This window comes from Haematobia irritans, chromosome 1 (assembly GCF_050003625.1).
Source record: "Haematobia irritans isolate KBUSLIRL chromosome 1, ASM5000362v1, whole genome shotgun sequence".
In the NCBI taxonomy this organism is placed as follows: Eukaryota; Metazoa; Arthropoda; class Insecta; order Diptera; family Muscidae; genus Haematobia; species Haematobia irritans.
The window spans coordinates 59,519,594-59,537,248 of NC_134397.1; the positions used below are offsets into that span (position 1 = coordinate 59,519,594).

The window sequence follows — 17,655 nt, forward strand, 5'->3', positions numbered from 1 at the left end:
CGGCATCTCGGAGAGAGAGGTTAGGGTTTCGCTTGAAACTACCGGCAACTCTCTTTGTCGTCTCAGCGGCTTTCGGTTTTCGATTTCCCCCCGATCCAGACTTCCTGGCTGTCGACAAACGTTTCCCAAACACCTTAATTACGTTTGTAATGGTTGATTTGACAACTTTTAGCGATTTTGCCAGCTTTGCGTGCGAGTAGCTCGGATTTTCGCGATGCGCGAGCAAAATTTTGATACGCTACTCTTCTTGCTTGGCGGCATTTTGACAACTGAATCAAATCAAAATAGGAGCAACATTCTACACACACACCTTCAAAATGAGGGATGTTCAGGTTTTTTAAATGCAAAATTGAAAGAAATACGTCAAGTTTATATTGACCAAATTTTGACCTTATCACCCTTTATATTGTACCCTTTACCACTATGTAGACAAAAATTTGTATTACCATCTCAAAAATAAGGCTTTTGAAGCCATATAAATGCAAATCGGACGAAAGATATATTGAGGAGCTATATCTAAATCTGAACCGATTTGGCTGACATTTAGCATACTTTACTAGAGCTCCAAAACATATGGCTGTGCGAAATTTTAAGAAGATACTTTGATAAATACGTCAATTATGACCAGATCTATAAGACTTTTTAAAGAAACGATATTTTATTTTCAATTCCTCTAAGTAAATTAAAATTTTATTTTCTCTCTATCATACATATTTCAAAAAGGTTCCTTTTCTATTTCCATTTCAAATTTTAATTTCTTAACTCTCCAAAGTTTATTTTTCAGCAGTGCTTACAAGATCGGCGATAAAAATATATGGCAGCTATATCTAAATCTGAATCGATTTGTTTTTTTTTTGAAAATCAATAGCGATTGTCTTAGAGCCAAAGTAAAACTCTGTGCCAAATTTGAGGACGATCGGACTTAAACTACGAGCTGTACTTTGCACACAAAATTATATATAGACAGACAGACGAACGGACAGACAGACGGACATGGCTAAATTTAAAATACGAATGCAAATTTTGCTTAGCATAGAAGACGCATTTCTCTAATATAAAGTTTTTTTCCTTGTCCAAAAGTCGGTAAACTTTTCAATGAAGTCGTATTGATCTTATAATTAAGTGATTTGACTTAGAAATGGGTATCATAACTTGAAAGAAAAAATGTTTAGGCTAAGGTCAACATGACTTTAATAATTCAGAAAAATTATTTAAATTCAATGAAATTGTCTTTAAATTTGTTGTCTTTTTGCATCTTGACTACAAAGCAAAAAATCGTTCAAATATAGGACATGTTTTTCAACACTTTATTTTAAAGACGTTTTTAACTTGAAACATAGCATAATTTCTACTGGAAGTCGAGTCTTAATTTGGAAAATAAAGTTGTAGTTAACTCGTTTTAAAGGACTTTGATAGTATATGAAGAAAAAAAGCTGAAAAAGCGAAAAATTAAAATTTGCTTCCTAGAAGCAAGTACACAAAACCCAAATTTAAAAGAGAATTGTGTCCTAAAAATATCCTAACACTGAAAATAATATTGAAGATTATGCAACTTAAAATTTAGGACCCAAAATTTACGCAATGCTAAGGACTTTAAAACTATGACATTTTAATTAAAAGAATGTTTATAATCCTTGCTTCAAAAAATTTCTTCATTAAATTTAGGACACAAATCTTGAAATTTTGCGTCTCTCTGCTGAAGTTGTAGATCTTTAAAGTAAGGAAAATTTTCCTTACAATAAAGAAAAATATTTTTAATTTAAAGAAATCGTCTTTAACTCAAATGACATACTGAATTTTTAAATTTAAGATAAAAACGTTTCAAATATAGACTAACCCCCATTTTCATGAAGCTCCGTTAGTGCTACGTTAGCTAACGAACTTTTAAACCGTGATATCTACATATCTGTCATTTTGCGTATATATTCCAAATGCCAGTTAGAAACTTAACTGTTGAAGTTAAAGTTAACCGGAGAAAAGATATTTCCATTTTTCTTTCTGTTAACTGGCAGTTAAAGCCTAACGGAGCTACATGAAAATGGCCGTAAGACTTCTTTTAAAAATTTGCATCTTTGGTTAAAATAACCCAATTTAAATTCACAACTTCTGCGTCGATAGAAACTATTTTTTTGAAAATTGGTTGTAAAATTAAGATTTTACAACGGATATACGAAATGGGACATATGTCCCATCAAAGGGTTAAGGGAAATTTGCCTTCCTTCAAAGACATACGACTTTAACGTAGGGACGTCAATTTAAAAACCCATTCTTAACGCAAAGATTATGAACTTTCTTAAAATTTATTTACTTTAAAGCAATTTGTCCTTAATATTGTGTATCTTAAAATATAGTTTGCATATTCGTTTATATTAGGTCAATAGTTTTTTCAGTTTAGAAATAGGAAAATATAATTGAAAACATATGACTCTAACGACATACAATTCACAAAATATCAAAAGATTTTTTCGATTCCAATATTCCAAACAAAGTTTAAATGAAGGATGCATTTAATATCTCAGTTAATCCAAGGATAATTTATTCATATTTTTTACATTTCGAAGACATTTAACTTCATTAAAAGTTCAAACAAAAACTACGACTTACTATCTTCCATTCAAAAAGAATTACAAATTATCCTATTTTCTAGCTCGTTATAGATGATGTTACCCTAAACAATTCGGGTGAGAAGTTTCTACAAAATAAGGAAATGTATCCTACATATAAACCCTTTAAGATTGCTCTTACCTCGGAGGGGGCAATTTCGCATCTTATGTTCAAGGAAGGTGATCCCATATGGTCGACAAATTTTAAGCGGGCCATAGCATCAATGATACAATTTCAGACGAAAAAGTCTGGAGCATTTGTGGTGGATGAGGTAAGTGTTCCATATGCATATTTCCAAAATCAGTCAAAATATTCTTAAATTTAATTTCTTCACAGGTGGGCATACATGGAGAATGTTTAACGGAATATTTCATCTCAAATAAAACCAATTACATATCCATACGTAAAACACCGGAACTAAGTACGTGTAAACCTTATGCGGAATCGATACACATTACACGCAGTAATGTTCCTACGAATACATGTAAATTTGATTTTCAACAGAATGTTATTAGTGGTAATGAGGCCATATTCGGTATGTTGCCACATGCTGAGACAGGCTATTTTTTGAGTATGGCTCATGTAAAAGGTTCAACATTGATTCACACCTTTGAATCGACTGGAGAGGCTCAATTTATAAATTCAGAGTAAGTTTTGGGAGAGATATAATTATAGGCGGGTATATATTTATATTTTGGTTTTCGGTACTCAAATAAACTACAAAGTGTTTGCAGCGGCGGTTTATCGCTTCTCAGTAATGCTGATGCTTTCAGAGCCTCTTTCACAGAAAATAAAATCCTTATAAAAACAATTTTTTTTTTTCTCAAAACGTCAACAATTATATGTTAAACTCCTGAAGAATGAAGTATTTGTTCATATATTTCAATTAAAATTTACCACGAGTAATAAACAATGGTTAGCCAACTCTGTCGCAACTTCAACCAAAAATTTCCCTATCGCTTTGCCCGGCATTTTGAATATTGAAGCAAAGTTTTCTGATTTTCTAGATATTTTCAGGGAAGGTTGAGGAGAACACTTAAGGAGAACTAAAGAGAAAACAAGTGTCAATGTGTAGAGGGCTATGAGAAAAAAATTGTTTTATTTGTCAATTTTTTCCAAAGGCAGAGCGCCCAGGAAAAAATTTAAACGGCAATATTCACATAAAACCATAATGAATATTCGCTTTAAAATACACAAACGTTTTATTTTAATTTTCTACAATTGTTTTGGTATTGCTTTTGTGGGTTTTTATTCAGAAATTTATGAAAAACACAAATGTTATGATATTTTCCGACGCAAACGGCAGTACATTTGAGAGACACATAGACGCAAACTTTATGATATTTTGTTGGCAGAGTTCTCTGGTGCTTCAGTTTTGGTATGACAAGACTGCATCTTCTTCTCAATTATCTTTGATTATTATCACACCACTGTTGCCACTCGGGCCAAAAATAATCTACGAAAATGTTAAGCAAAATTTACCAAAAATCTACAAAACTTTTATCAACATTTTATTTCTATAGAAAACTTTGTCAAAACTTTATTTCTATAGAAAATTTTGTCAAAATTTTATTTCTATAGAAAATAATTTATTTGCTATAGAAAATTTTGTCAACATTTTATTTCTATAGAAAATTTTGTCAAAATTTTATTTCTGAAGAAAATTTTGTCAAAATTTTATTTCTATAGAGAATTTTGTCAAAATTTTATTTCTATAGAAAATTTATTTCGGCATAAAGGTGGGTATTAAGTTCTAGTTTAGCCGCTAAAAACGTCATTTTTTCACGATTACTTTTCTTTAATAATCCATTTTAAGGAATACAAACTTTGTGAAAATTTGCTTTGTGCTTTTCCCCATCAAGTTATAATAAAATTTGCAACAAATATGTATAATTTCATGCATTTTTCTTACCGATTTAGTTTTCACTTTAGCGATTTTAGCGGCTAAACTCGAACTTAATACTCACCTTAAGTTGGCTATCGTAAACCTTTTTTCGGAAGGTTCAAGTGTGGTTCACTTTGGTTGAACTGCTTGAATTTATTCTGATAATTGGTTGATAGTTTTGCTGCAAGTAGAGGATGCTGATGAGGAATGTGGTAATTCCGAAACGTGCGTCCATCCATCCATCTTGCAGTCTATAGGGCTTTGCCCAAATAAATTTGACAAATATTCTTTTCCCCTGTTGGTTAAGCTACACTTGTAGTTTAGTCAATGCATGGTTTTAAGCTAAAATCTAAAACAACAATAATGATTGAAGAATAAACCAACATTATCAAAACAAAACGTATAGACAATTTTGTCAAAATATTATTTCTTTAGAAAATTTTGTCAAAATTTTATTTCTATAGAAATTATTTGTCAAAATATTATTTCTATAGAAAATTTTGTCAAAATTTTATTTCATATTTGTTGTTTTGATCTCAGCTGGATCTTAAGCTGATTGAAGAACAAACCAACAATAAAAAACAAAACGGATTAAAAGGAAGCACGCTCAAAATAAACCCAGCCAATTGCACTCAAATCGATGATTTGACATTGGCAAAGGAAAAGAGAGATGTTTGTGCAAAGATTTATTTCGGCAAAAGCCGACTATCATTAACCTTTTTCGGAAGGTTCAAGTGTGGTTCACTTTGGGTTTAGTGAACTAAACGAATTTATTCTCATAATTGGTTGATAGTGTTGCTGCAAGTAGATAATGCTGGTGAGGAATGTGGAATGTGTGCGTCCATCCAACCATCTTGCAGTCGATATGGATTTATTTGGGCAAAGCCCTATAGACTGCAAGATGGTTGACAAACATTCTTTTCCTCTGCTGGTTAAGCTACTCTTGTAGTTTAGTCAACGCAATGGTTTTAAGCTGAGATCGAAACAACAAATATGATTGAAGAACAAACCAACATTAAAAAGCAAAAGGAAAACATTATTTCTATAGAAAATATTGTCAACATTTTATTTCTATAGAAAATTTTTATTAAGATTTTATTTCTATGAAAAATTTTGTAAAAAATTTACTTCTATAGAGAATTTTGTCAAAATTTTATTTCTATAGAAAATTTTGTCAAAATTTTATTTCTATAGAAAATTTTGTCAAAATTTAATTTCTATGGAAAATTTTGTCAAAATTTTATTTCCATAGGAAAAATTTTATCAAAATTTTATTTCTATAGAATATTTTGTCAAAATTTAGAGATTTATGTATATTTTGCAAAATCTACCAAAACATCAAGAATTACACCAATGGTAGATTGGTAAACAGTAAAAAATCTACCATTTTTGGTAGAATTCTTCTACCAAGTGTGGCAACAGTGCATTACACATTGCTCGAAAGTGACTGTTCCCGTTCCGTTCCCGTTCCCGTTTCATTCCCAGCGCAGCGCCGTCTTGAGATGATCGATATTTTGGTATTTTGTAGTGCCAACCTTACTCTCCAAAACGCCCCAGGTGTACAAGTCCAACGGATTGACATCCGGAGATGGTTGTGGCCATTGTGCGGTGGAAATGTTTGTCTGCCCAAGCCTTCCATACTGTCTTTAGGACATTTTTCACAAACGGCTCAATTTGAAATGGTTTCTCTCTTTTTTGTCCATGGTTGAGTTTTTGCACTTTTTGGGATTTCAATGGCTTCAGTTCAAGCTAATTTTCAAATATATGTTGCATCCGTTCTCTCGATATGTTCTGCTCACGAGCAAGTTTTCTACCACCAAATCTGGTCTTCCGGTGTCATTACAAGAACTTGTCTACCCTTTTTGCTGGATAGTTTATATAGGAATTTAATTTGCAATTTTTTATCTAACATTGGCTTTATATGGACAAAAATTATTTTGAATCCATTAATATGACACCGTTGTGCATGCCCGCCTTACACAAGGTCGTGGGTTCGATTCCTGCTTCCACCAAACACCAAAAAGTTTTTCAGTGGTGGAATATCCCACCTCGGTAATGCTGGTGACATTTCTGAGCTTCTCTAAGTGGTTTCACTGCAATGTGGAACGCCGTTCGGGCTCGGCTATAAAAAGGAGGTCCCTTGTCATTGAGATTAACATGGAATAGGGCAGCACTCAGTGAGTGAGAGAGAAGTTCACCACTGTGGTATCACAATGGACTGAATAGTCTAAGTGATCCTGATACATCGGACTGCCACCTAACCTAACCATTAATATGTCGCTTGGAAGCATGCAATTGCGGAATTTTGCCACTGTCTCCGAAATATAAATAGCTACCCTCTTGAATGGAGATAAGTTATTAATAGCCATCATTTTCTTGCCCATCTCCAGATTACTTTTAAACTTCTTGAACGAAACTATCATCGACAATCCTATTGATGTGGAAACCTCGATGTGCTCAAGTGAAAGCGGTCTACAACTTTTACCCATCGAACTAAATGATCCAACCGGTGGACGTAATCCCCAACAACAGGAAACTCTGATAACAACGGCTTCTCGTCTTCTTGATAATTTGGCGGAAGGTTTGGAGATTTCCAGTTACAAATTTACTGAACCTTATGATGCTACTGTCTCGGATGTAATACGTCTTCTAACCGAAATGGATTTTGAATCATTGAAAAAGCTATACACCGAAGTGGATATAGGTACCTCTTATCGCCAAGAGACCATAAGGAATATATTCCATGAGATTATACCTCGAATTGGTACCAAGGCTTCGGTGTTTTTGACTCGCTACTTAGTGGTTGAACGAGAGACGAAGTCCACCATAGCTGTACAACTTTTGGTTTCAATGCCTTTTCATATATTTGAATTATCTCATGAATTGGTTAAGGAATGTGAGGTATTCCTTACTCTTGGACCCGATAGACCCGATGTACGGCAAGCGGCTATATTAAGTTTTGCTACTTTGGTATATAACGTGCATGTTGCTGGAGCTATAAATCGTGATGTATTCGAGGAATATGTTCAAAAATATTTCAATTTCTATTTGGGTATGTTTGATGGATTTCAAGGATGTGAAATGCAGGATGATCTAATTCGAATGGTTTGGTGGTTTCTTTTTTTTTCTAGGATCCCGTGATTACGATACCAAAATGTTATATTTACAGGGTTTAAGTAATTTGCAAGTAGGCAATGTGGCAAATTATTTGGATCCCATTGTGAGTAATGGTGAGGAAAATCAAGATATAAAATTTTTAGCTGCTTGGACGACTATGTCATTGGCTGGAGATCGAGCAGAAAGGGTAAGTTCAACGAAAAATATTGTTATTCTATAATTAGACCAATTTGAGAATTATTCCATAGTTGAAGTATAAGAATTATTCCACAGTTGAAGTATAAACACTATGTTCATTCTACCGAAAATAAATTCCTGATGCGTTTATTTCGTTGAAGAAAACCGAACGGGATAAGTTATCTACGAGATCATTATTTAGTTATGCGTGTTGCCATATAATATTTTTCACAGACACACGCCTATGTATTGCATTTTATTTGAAAAAGAACGTATTAAGTCTCTAGCAGCTGGAAATTTTCTACAAAGCTGGAGAAAAATAGTGATGACAGGAGATAGTCCGCCTATACGATTCAACCTTATTCGAGTCTGTGTCTGGCTTCAGGAGACGAGTTTAGGAGTTCGGTGAGCCACTCAACTTCCGGTAAATCGCTTCGACATGAGCATTAAACTATGCCTATGTGCGACGTGTTGAAGGTTTAAATTGGCATATGCACCTCCTGCTCATATGCCAATAGCTGTCCTCAAGGCCGTAGCCAGGATTTTAATTCGGGGGGGGTTCAACTTAAAAAAAAATATTCATATAATCTCATGTGTAGAAAATTTTATTTATGCATAGGTATGTATACAATATTTTTATACCCTTCACCACTACTGTGGTACAGGGTATAATAAGTTTGAGCATTTGTATGTAACGCCACAAAAAATAGTGGTCATAGACCCATTTTTTAGTATACCGATCGGTTTAGAATTAAATTCTGAGTCGATTTAGCGATGTCCGTCTGTCTGTCCGTCCGTCTGTCTGTATATGTAATTTTGTGCACAAAGTACAGCTCGCAATTTAAGTCCGATCGTCTTCAAATTTGGCATAGGGCCGTTTCTTGGGACAGAGACAATCGCTATTGGTTTTGGAAAAAATCGGTTCAGATTTAGATATAGCTGCCATATATATTTATCCCCGATTTGGTCATAGTTAGCGTGTTTATCAACCGATTTTCTTGAAATATCGTACATCCAAATATTTTATGAATCTCGAAAATCTTGCAAAATATCAGCCAAATCGGTTAGATTTAGATATAGCTCCCATATATATCTTTCGTCCTATTTAGACTCATAAGACCACAGAGGCCAAAGTTTTCTACCGATCTTCGTGAAATTTTGCAAGCATTGACATTCTACCAATGCTTGGTAAATTTGATTGAAATCGGTTAAAATTTAGATATAGCTCCCATATATATCTTTCGTCCGATTTTAACTTATATGGCCACAAAAGCCAGAGTTTTGCCGTGATTTGCTTCAAATTTTGCACAAGGGGTACGTTTATTAGTATCGTTAAGTGTGCCAAATTTTGTTAAAATCGGTTCAGATTTAGATATAGCTCACATATATATCTTTCGCCGGATTTGGACTTATATGGTCTCAAAAGTCAGAGTTTTGCCCTGACTTACTTCAAATTTTGCACAAGCGGTACTTTTAATGATACTATTGTATGTGCCAAATATGGTCAAAATCGATTCAGATTTAGATATAGCTCCCATATATATCTTTCGTCCGATTTGAACTTATATGGCCTCAAAATCCAGGGTTTTGCCGTGATTTGCTTCAAATTTCGCACAAGAAGTACGTTTAGTAGTATCGGTAGTTGTGCCAAATTTTTTTTAAATCGGTTCAGATTTAGATATGGCTCCCATATATATCTTCCGTCCGATTTGCACTCTTATGACCAGTGGGGCCAAAGTTATACTCCCATTTACGTAAAATTTCGCATAGATAGCAGAATTATTGTTCTAACTATATATGTCAAATTTAGTCAAGATCGGTTCAGATTATATATATATGTAGCTCCCATATATACGTACACCAGAGTTGGGGAAATATGGTAGACTGTTACACATTTTAGACCCATTTTCAATGGAAGTTTCCCCCAATTAACTGGATAGCGTTAGCCGATCTTAATTTTAATTCTAGAGATTTTGCAGAAGTAAAAAAATTGTCTCCTTTATATAGCTTCCAGCAAATGTGAAGTAGTTGAGATGGTAACACAAATTTTGGCCTACATAGTGGTGAAGGGTATAATATAGTCGACCCCGCCCGACTTTAGACTTTATTTACTTGTTATAATATTAAATTGAGCCGACGGGCTTTTTGGGCAGCAAATAAATCAATTACTTCTTCAGTCGGCACATTTATTCGGCGATGAACCGACATTAATGCCAATCCATTGAGTCTACTCTCGCTAGTTGAATTTCTAAGATACGTCTTTAATCTCTTCATTGTTGAAAATGAAAGTTCGGATGAGTACGTAGTAACTGCAGGGATGGAAAATGCAGTACTATAGTACTTTTTTCAATACTTTTTCACCCCGGTCAGTACCGTAGTACCCCCGCGAATGATTTAGTACCGTTTGTGTAGTCATTTTTGAGTCGATATCAGATTTATGGTACAATAGCTTTGACTAAATATTTTAATATTTTGAGAAAGTCTCTATCAACCTTATTTGCTAATAGTCTTTTACAAATATGGCAAAACAGACATGTTCATGTGGGAAGAAAATCTTGATTTTGTAAAAGACATAGTCAAAAACAGGATTTTATTGAACTTCAAGAATGTTTTAGTCGAAAAAAGAATGCGATCCTATATTATCGATTTTTTATTTCGGTAGAAAATGTTGTCAACATTTTATTCTATATAGAATTTTAGCAAAATTTTATTTTTATAGAAAATTTTGTCAAAATTTTATTTCAATTGAAAATTTTGTACAAATTTTATTTCTATAGGAAATTTTTGCAAAATTTTATTTCTATAGAAAAAATTTTGCAACATTTTTTTTCTACAGATTTTTTTTTGCAAAATTTTATTTCTATAGAAAATTTTTGCAAAATTTTATTTATATAGAAAATTTTGTCAAAATTTTATTTTCTTTAAAATTTAGTCTCTTGATAATAATTTTCCAGTGAAATTTTTGTTGAAATTTAGTAAAAATTTCAAAAAATACATTTTTTGTACTTTCTTAAAAATTGTATTTTCCATCCCTGAGTAACTGGCAAAGTGACCAAAATTTTTAAAAGAATATGCACGTTTGGAAATATCTCTTTATTGCACTCTCCAAGTGCTTCCATCGCTGAATTTTAGGCAGGTTCTTTTCGCAGGTTTTGCGCCATTTCATTTACACATGTGCGTTTGGCTGTTTCGTAGTTGTTGCTATGGCCAAACAAAGCGAGTCATGTTCACAAAAAGAACAACAAACACAAATAAAAAGCAGAAAGATTTTTTCCAAAAATGAAATTTGTGGTGCGAGAACAAAAACAATTTGTTTTTTTCGACCGTCGTTTGACGGGATTTTCAACTAGTATTCTATGATTTGTGCAAGTTTTATAGGTAAGCGTTTTTCAAAATAAAACCTCCAGCTTTTCTTCAACATCTTCGATAAGATTTTTCTATGCATCTAAAAATATATATTTATTTATATACAAATATTCATTCATTTCGGGGGGGGTTTGATCCCCCTCATCCCCCCCCCTGAATACGGCCTTGGCTGTCCTTGTCGATTTATGGCGCTCGGGATGTATTATTAAGTACCCGTTAAAAAATTTCACACACCTCTTCGAGCAGTAATTTTACATCTGACGGGGTGAAATCTTCAAGGTTACTCCGAGTAATCCCATAATGATTTTCACTTTTTATATTGGGAAGGTGTTAGCCACCTGAAGAGATCGATCAGTAGCCGAATGTATCTGAGCAATATTGAAACTGTGCCTGGCTTCAGCATTCGGAATATAATAAACGATTCCAGGGACGAATTGGGAAGTCTGGTGAAGTACTGAACACCTCAGAAATTGTTTCGATTTAAGCTCTAGTCGCTGTGTCTTAAAGGATTTTAATAGCGTCTGTAGCTGCGGCTCAGAAATCCCAAATAAAACAAATAACTCTTCTTGTCGATTTATGGCTCTCGGGACTTTTTCGAGCAACCATTTTCATTACATCGGTTGGGCTTCGAGAATTAATTCTATTGATTCTCACACTGAGCTCCAGGTCTCCGATAATTCCTATAGCGAGTTTCGCATTTAAATCTTTTCGACATAAGCTCTAAAACTACACCTAGTTGCTGTATCTTAAAGGATTTTAATGTAGCTGCGGCTCAGAAATCGCGAATGCAACGGATAGCTCTTGTCGATCTATGACTCTTGGTATGAAGCCATTGAAATACATCAGAGACTTCTTTAAGTATTTATTTTCATTATATCGGTCGGGTATCTAGAGTTTATTCCATTGATTCTCTAATTGATCTGCAGATCTTTGACAAATCCTATAGCGAGTTTCGCTGTTTCTGCTGGGAAGTTGGTATATTTCCTCAAGAGTTAGCGGATATCAACCGAGTGTCTGCTACGTTGATGATGTTTTCGAATGTTGCTAAGCGATTTGAACGTGAGATGTGGTGCTATCATAATGAAACTATGTCTAGCTTCAGAAGCCAGGGTTAATATATGATTTCCGGGACGAGTTGAAGAGTCTGGTGAGACTTTCAACTCCCAGTAAATCGATCCTACATGACCATTGAAACTACGTCTAGGCGCTGCATTTAGATAGATTTTAAAAGCGTCTGTACACACAAATAAAAAAATTTTCTGATTCAATCACGAAATTAATTGATCCAATTAATTTTTAATTGAAATGTCTTCAATCACAGAAATGATAGTATCAATTAAAAAATTAATTGAAGGTCAATTAAAAAGTTAATTGATCCAATTAAAAAATTAATTGATACTATCATTTTGTGATTGATTTTTGTTTCAATTAAAAAATTTGTTGAATCAATTAAATTTTTAATTGAATATTTTTTAAAACTCAATTAAAATTTTAATTGGAAAAATTTTCGTGAAATTTGTTTGTGTGTAGCATTGGCTCAGAAATCCCAAATAAAACAAATAACTCTCCTTGTCGGTTTATGGCTCTCGGGATGTACTATAAAGTACCCATTGAATAAATTCACTGACTTCTTCGAGCAACCATTTTCATTACATCGTTTGGGCTTCGAGAGTTAATTCTATTGATTCTCACACTGAGCTCAGGTCTCCGATAAATCCTATAGCGTGTTTCGCATTTAAATCTTTTCGACATAAGCTCTAAAACTATACCTAGTTGCTGTGTCTTAAAGGATTTTAATATAGCTGCTATTCAGGAATCGCGAATGCAACGAATAGCTCTTGTCGATCTATGACTCTTGGTATGAAGCCATTGAAATACATCAGAGACTTCTTCAAGCATTTTTTTTCATTATATCGGTCCGGTATCTAGAGTTTATTCCATTGATTCTCTCATTGATATGACGAATCCTATAGCGAGTTTCGCTGTTTCTGCTGGGAAGGTGGTATATTCCCTGAAGAGCGCAGTTAGCAGATATCAACCGAGCGTCTGCTACGTTGATGATGTTTTCGAATGTTGCTAAGCGATTTGAACGTGAGATGTGGTGCTATCATACTGAAACTATGTCTAGCTTCAGAACCCAGGGTTAATAGATGATTTCCGGGACGAGTTGATGAGTCTGGTGAGGCTTTCAACTCCCAGTAAATCGATCCTACATGACCATTGAAACTACGTCTAGGTGCTGCATTTAAATAGATTTTAAAAGCGTCTTTAGCATTGGCTCAGAAATCGCGAATTTTCCGAATAGCTCTCCTTGTCTATTGTAAGTAGGCATTGAAATACTTCAGAAACTTCTTCGTGCAATCATTTTTTATAACCTTTGTCGGGTTTCAAAAGTTACTTCAATTGATTCTCTCTCACGACTAAGTGCCTTGATTCTTAAATCGTATTCTAACTACTCCCGCAATTATTTATGGGAAGGTACTGAAGAGCTCGGTCAGCAGATATCAAGCGAACAGTTTCTATGTTGATGATGTTCTCGAGAGTCAAGGAGCAATAAGAACAAAGGTTGAGGTTGCACACTGAAATTGTTTCTTCAGTTGCATCAGGCTTCAGTAGCCAGAGTATAATAAATTGTTATTGAGACGAAGAAGTCTGATGAGGCCTTCAACACCCAGTAAATTCTTTCTACATGAGCATTGAAACCTAGATGCTGCATCTTAAATTCCAATAGCATATGTGGCTTCGGCTCAGAAATTGCGACTGCTTCGATCTAAGACTCTCAGGATGCAATACCCATTGAAAAAGTTCTCAGACTTCTTCGAGCATCAATTTTCATTACATCTGGGGGTTTTCGAGAGTATAGATTCTCTTATTGGTACTTAGACTTAGTTTCCCGATTCTGACATCTACAAGGATACTACGACTAATCCCATAGTGATTTCCGTTATTTATGTTGGGAAGAGGGTACCCACCCCTATTTCAATCGTAGATCTGCTACGTTGATGATGTTCCTGAAATGGAGAGCCACCGTGGTGCAATGGTTAGCATGTCCGCCTTGCATACACAAGGTCGTTGGTTCGATTCCTGCTTCGACCGAACACCAAAAAGTTTTTTCAGCGGTGGATTATTCCACCGCAGTAATGCTGGTGACATTTCTAAGCTTCTCTAAGTGGACCGCCGTTCGGACTCGGCTATAAAAAGGAGCTTAAGTGGTTTCACTGCAATGTGGACCACCGTTCGGACTCGGCTATAAAAAGGAGCTTAACATGTCATTGAGCTTAACATGGAATCGGGCAGCACTCAGTGGTAAGAGAGAAGTTCACCACTGTGGTATCACAATGGACTGAATAGTGTAAGTATGCCTGATACATCGGGCTGCCAACTAACCTAACCTTCCTGAAATAACTCTGAACAATATGAACCACCGTGATGCAATGGTTAGCATGTCCGCCTTGCATACACAAGGTCGTTGGTTCGATTCCTGCTTCGACCGAACACCAAAAAGTTTTTTCAGCGGTGGATTATTCCACCGCAGTTATGCTGGTGACATTTCTGAGTGTTTCAAAGTTTCTCTATGTGGTTTCACTGCAATGTGGACCGCCGTTCGGACTCGGCTATAAAAAGGAGCTTTACATGTCATTGAGCTTAACATGGAATCGGGCAGCACTCAGTGGTAAGAGAGAAGTTCACCACTGTGGTATCACAATGGACTGAATAGTCTAAGTGAGCCTGATACATCGGGCTGCCAACTAACATAACCTTCCTGAAATATCTCTGAACAATATGAACATGAGATATAGCGCTAAATTATGCGTTGTTAGGAAGTGTAATTCAATGGCCAGATGAAGCTGCCCAGAAAACTAGTAATGAGGACGTCCTCGTTATCGATGCTGAACTGAATCTTATTTATTCCAACTGTCAGGCTTGTACCATTCCAGTCCTTTCCTCGAAATGGCTCGTCGTGGAAAGAATAACAAACCACGCAACTCCAGCTCTATGCGTGGCCTATAATCTTGACTTTGAATTCTGTACTCTATCTCGATGAGATTAGAACTGTCTGCTGTCCTCATACATTCCATGAGTCACTAGTTTGTAGTACAAGTCAGATAGGTTGTTATATTTTCGTATAACCTACATTCCCGGTGATCATTCTTCCGAGTCTGCTGAAACAAATTTATTAATAATCGGAGCATGGGGAGTGTTTCCAACGGTTCCTAGTTCTTCTTTATTCCGGGTTGGACCAAAAGCTATAGGAAATTAAATTTCTACCATCTAACAAAAACCTTATAAACCAATTTTATTATTATTTATTTTATCCCTTTCTTTATGATATGAAGATCTATGAAATCTACTGGCCCATATTTGAATCACGCAATGCAAGTTTGGAATTACGTGTAGCTGCTGTAACATTGCTGTTGATCTCCAATCCCACTGCTGCTCGCTTGATAAGTATTCATCGTATTATACAGAGTGAAACGGATCCGCATATGATCAATTTTTATAGAACGACTATAACAAGTATTTCGGAGACCACATATCCATGTTATCAAAATTTGTAAGATCATCAATAAGAATTTAAAATTTTAATCTTAAATATAAATGAAAATTTATAATATTCTAGGAGACGTTTATTATCATATATGCATCGTCATCTTCCCCAAAAGCCTGAACCACGCTACTGGGTAACGGGCAATTATATTTTCGATTATCGTGATTCGAAATTTGGTATAGGTGCTATGTTGCAGGCATTTTTGGTAGGTGATCCAAAATCTGATTTACCAGTTGTGGCATATTTCCAATTCGATACAGAGGCTTTGGGTAAATTTACAGGACAAATGGCGGTAAGTTCTGTTTCAATATTTTATATTTTATACAAAGCGTGATACTATAACATACATGGTAAAATATTAGATGTAAGTCAGAACTTAATGTCAAGGTTTTTAAATTAAATACATTTTGTATGTTTTTGGAGTCAGTATTTTGATCCAAATATCTCTACAAAAATTTTTAGCAAAATGTGTGTGCATGATCATTTAGTTCGTACGTCTAGTAGAATCACGATGTTGCAATAATATGGAGGTTGAGGTAGAATAGCCCAGGTTAGTCTTGTCCTTGTGTCCAACAAGAAAGAAAGAAAGTAATAGGTATGGTCGTCATAATGAGAATTGAAACGAAAATTTGACTTACTAAACAAGTATATACGGCCGTAAGTTCGGCCAGGCCGAATCTTATGTACCCTCCACCATGGATTGCGTAGAAACTTCTACGAAAGACTGTCATCCACAAATTTCAACTCACATGGTTGTTAAATATCATATACTACCACCATGTACCGAATTTCAACCAGATCGGATGAATTGTGCTTCTCCAATAGGCACCGGAGGTCAAATCTGGGGATCGGTTTATATGGGAGCTATATATTATTACGGACTGATAGGAACCAATTCCTGCATGGTTGTTGGATACCCTATACTAACATCACGTGCCAAATTTCAACTGAATCAGATGAATTTTGGTCTTCCACGAGGCTCCGGAGGTCAAATCTGGTGATCGGTTTATATACACACAAAAAATTTTTTTTTCTGATTCAATCACGAAATTAATTGATTCAATTAATTTTTAATTGAAATGTCTTCAATCACAGAAATGATAGTATCAATTAAAAAATTAATTGAAGGTCAATTAAGAAGTTAATTGATCCAATTAAAAAATTAATTGATACTATTATTTTTGTGATTGATTTTTGTTTCAATTAAAAAATTTGTTGAATCAATTAAATTTTTAATTGAATATTTTTTAAAACTCAATTAAAATTTTAATTGGAAAAATTTTCATGTGTGGGGGCTATATATAATTATGGAGCGATATGGACCAATTTTTGCATGGTTGTTAGAAACCATATACTAACACCATGTACCAAATTTCAGCCGGATCGGATGAAATTTGCTTCTCTTAGAGGCTCCGCAAGCCAAATCGGGTGATCGGTTTATATGGGGGCTATATATAATTATGGACCGATATGGACCAATTTTTGCATGGTTGTTAGAGACCATATACTAACACTATGTACCAAATTTCAGCCGGATCGGATGAAAATTGTTTCTCTTAGAGGCTCTTCAAGCCAAATCGGGGGATCGGTTTATATGGGGGCTATATATAATTATGGACCGATGTCGACCAATTTTTGCATGGTTGTTAGATACCATATACTAACACCATGTACCAAATTTCAGCCGGATCGGATGAAATTTGCTTCTCTTAGAGGCCTCGCAAGCCAAATTTGGGGGTCCGTTTATATGGGGGCTATACGTAAAAGTGGACCGATATGGCCCATTTGCAATACCATCCGACCTACATCTATAACAACTACTTGTGCCAAGTTTCAAGTCGATAGCTTGCTTCGTTCGGAAGTTAGCGTGATTTCAACAGACGGACGGGCGGACATGCTCAGATCGACTGAGAATTTCACTACGACCCAGAATATATATACTTTATGGGGTCTTAGA

At 34.9% G+C, this 17,655-nt stretch overlaps 1 protein-coding gene across 1 annotated transcript in view; it reads left to right on the forward strand.

The window, feature by feature from the left end:
• cv-d (vitellogenin-like lipoprotein) overlaps positions 1 to 17,655 on the forward strand; it is an 88,310-nt gene that overhangs the window by 21,909 nt on the left and 48,746 nt on the right. Inside the window, exons 3-8 of the mRNA XM_075290529.1 lie at positions 2,648 to 2,875; positions 2,941 to 3,251; positions 6,880 to 7,541; positions 7,621 to 7,793; positions 15,487 to 15,704; positions 15,771 to 15,990. Of these exons, the coding sequence (XP_075146644.1) occupies positions 2,648 to 2,875; positions 2,941 to 3,251; positions 6,880 to 7,541; positions 7,621 to 7,793; positions 15,487 to 15,704; positions 15,771 to 15,990 (1,812 nt within the window). The remainder of the gene's footprint in view (positions 1 to 2,647; positions 2,876 to 2,940; positions 3,252 to 6,879; positions 7,542 to 7,620; positions 7,794 to 15,486; positions 15,705 to 15,770; positions 15,991 to 17,655) is intronic.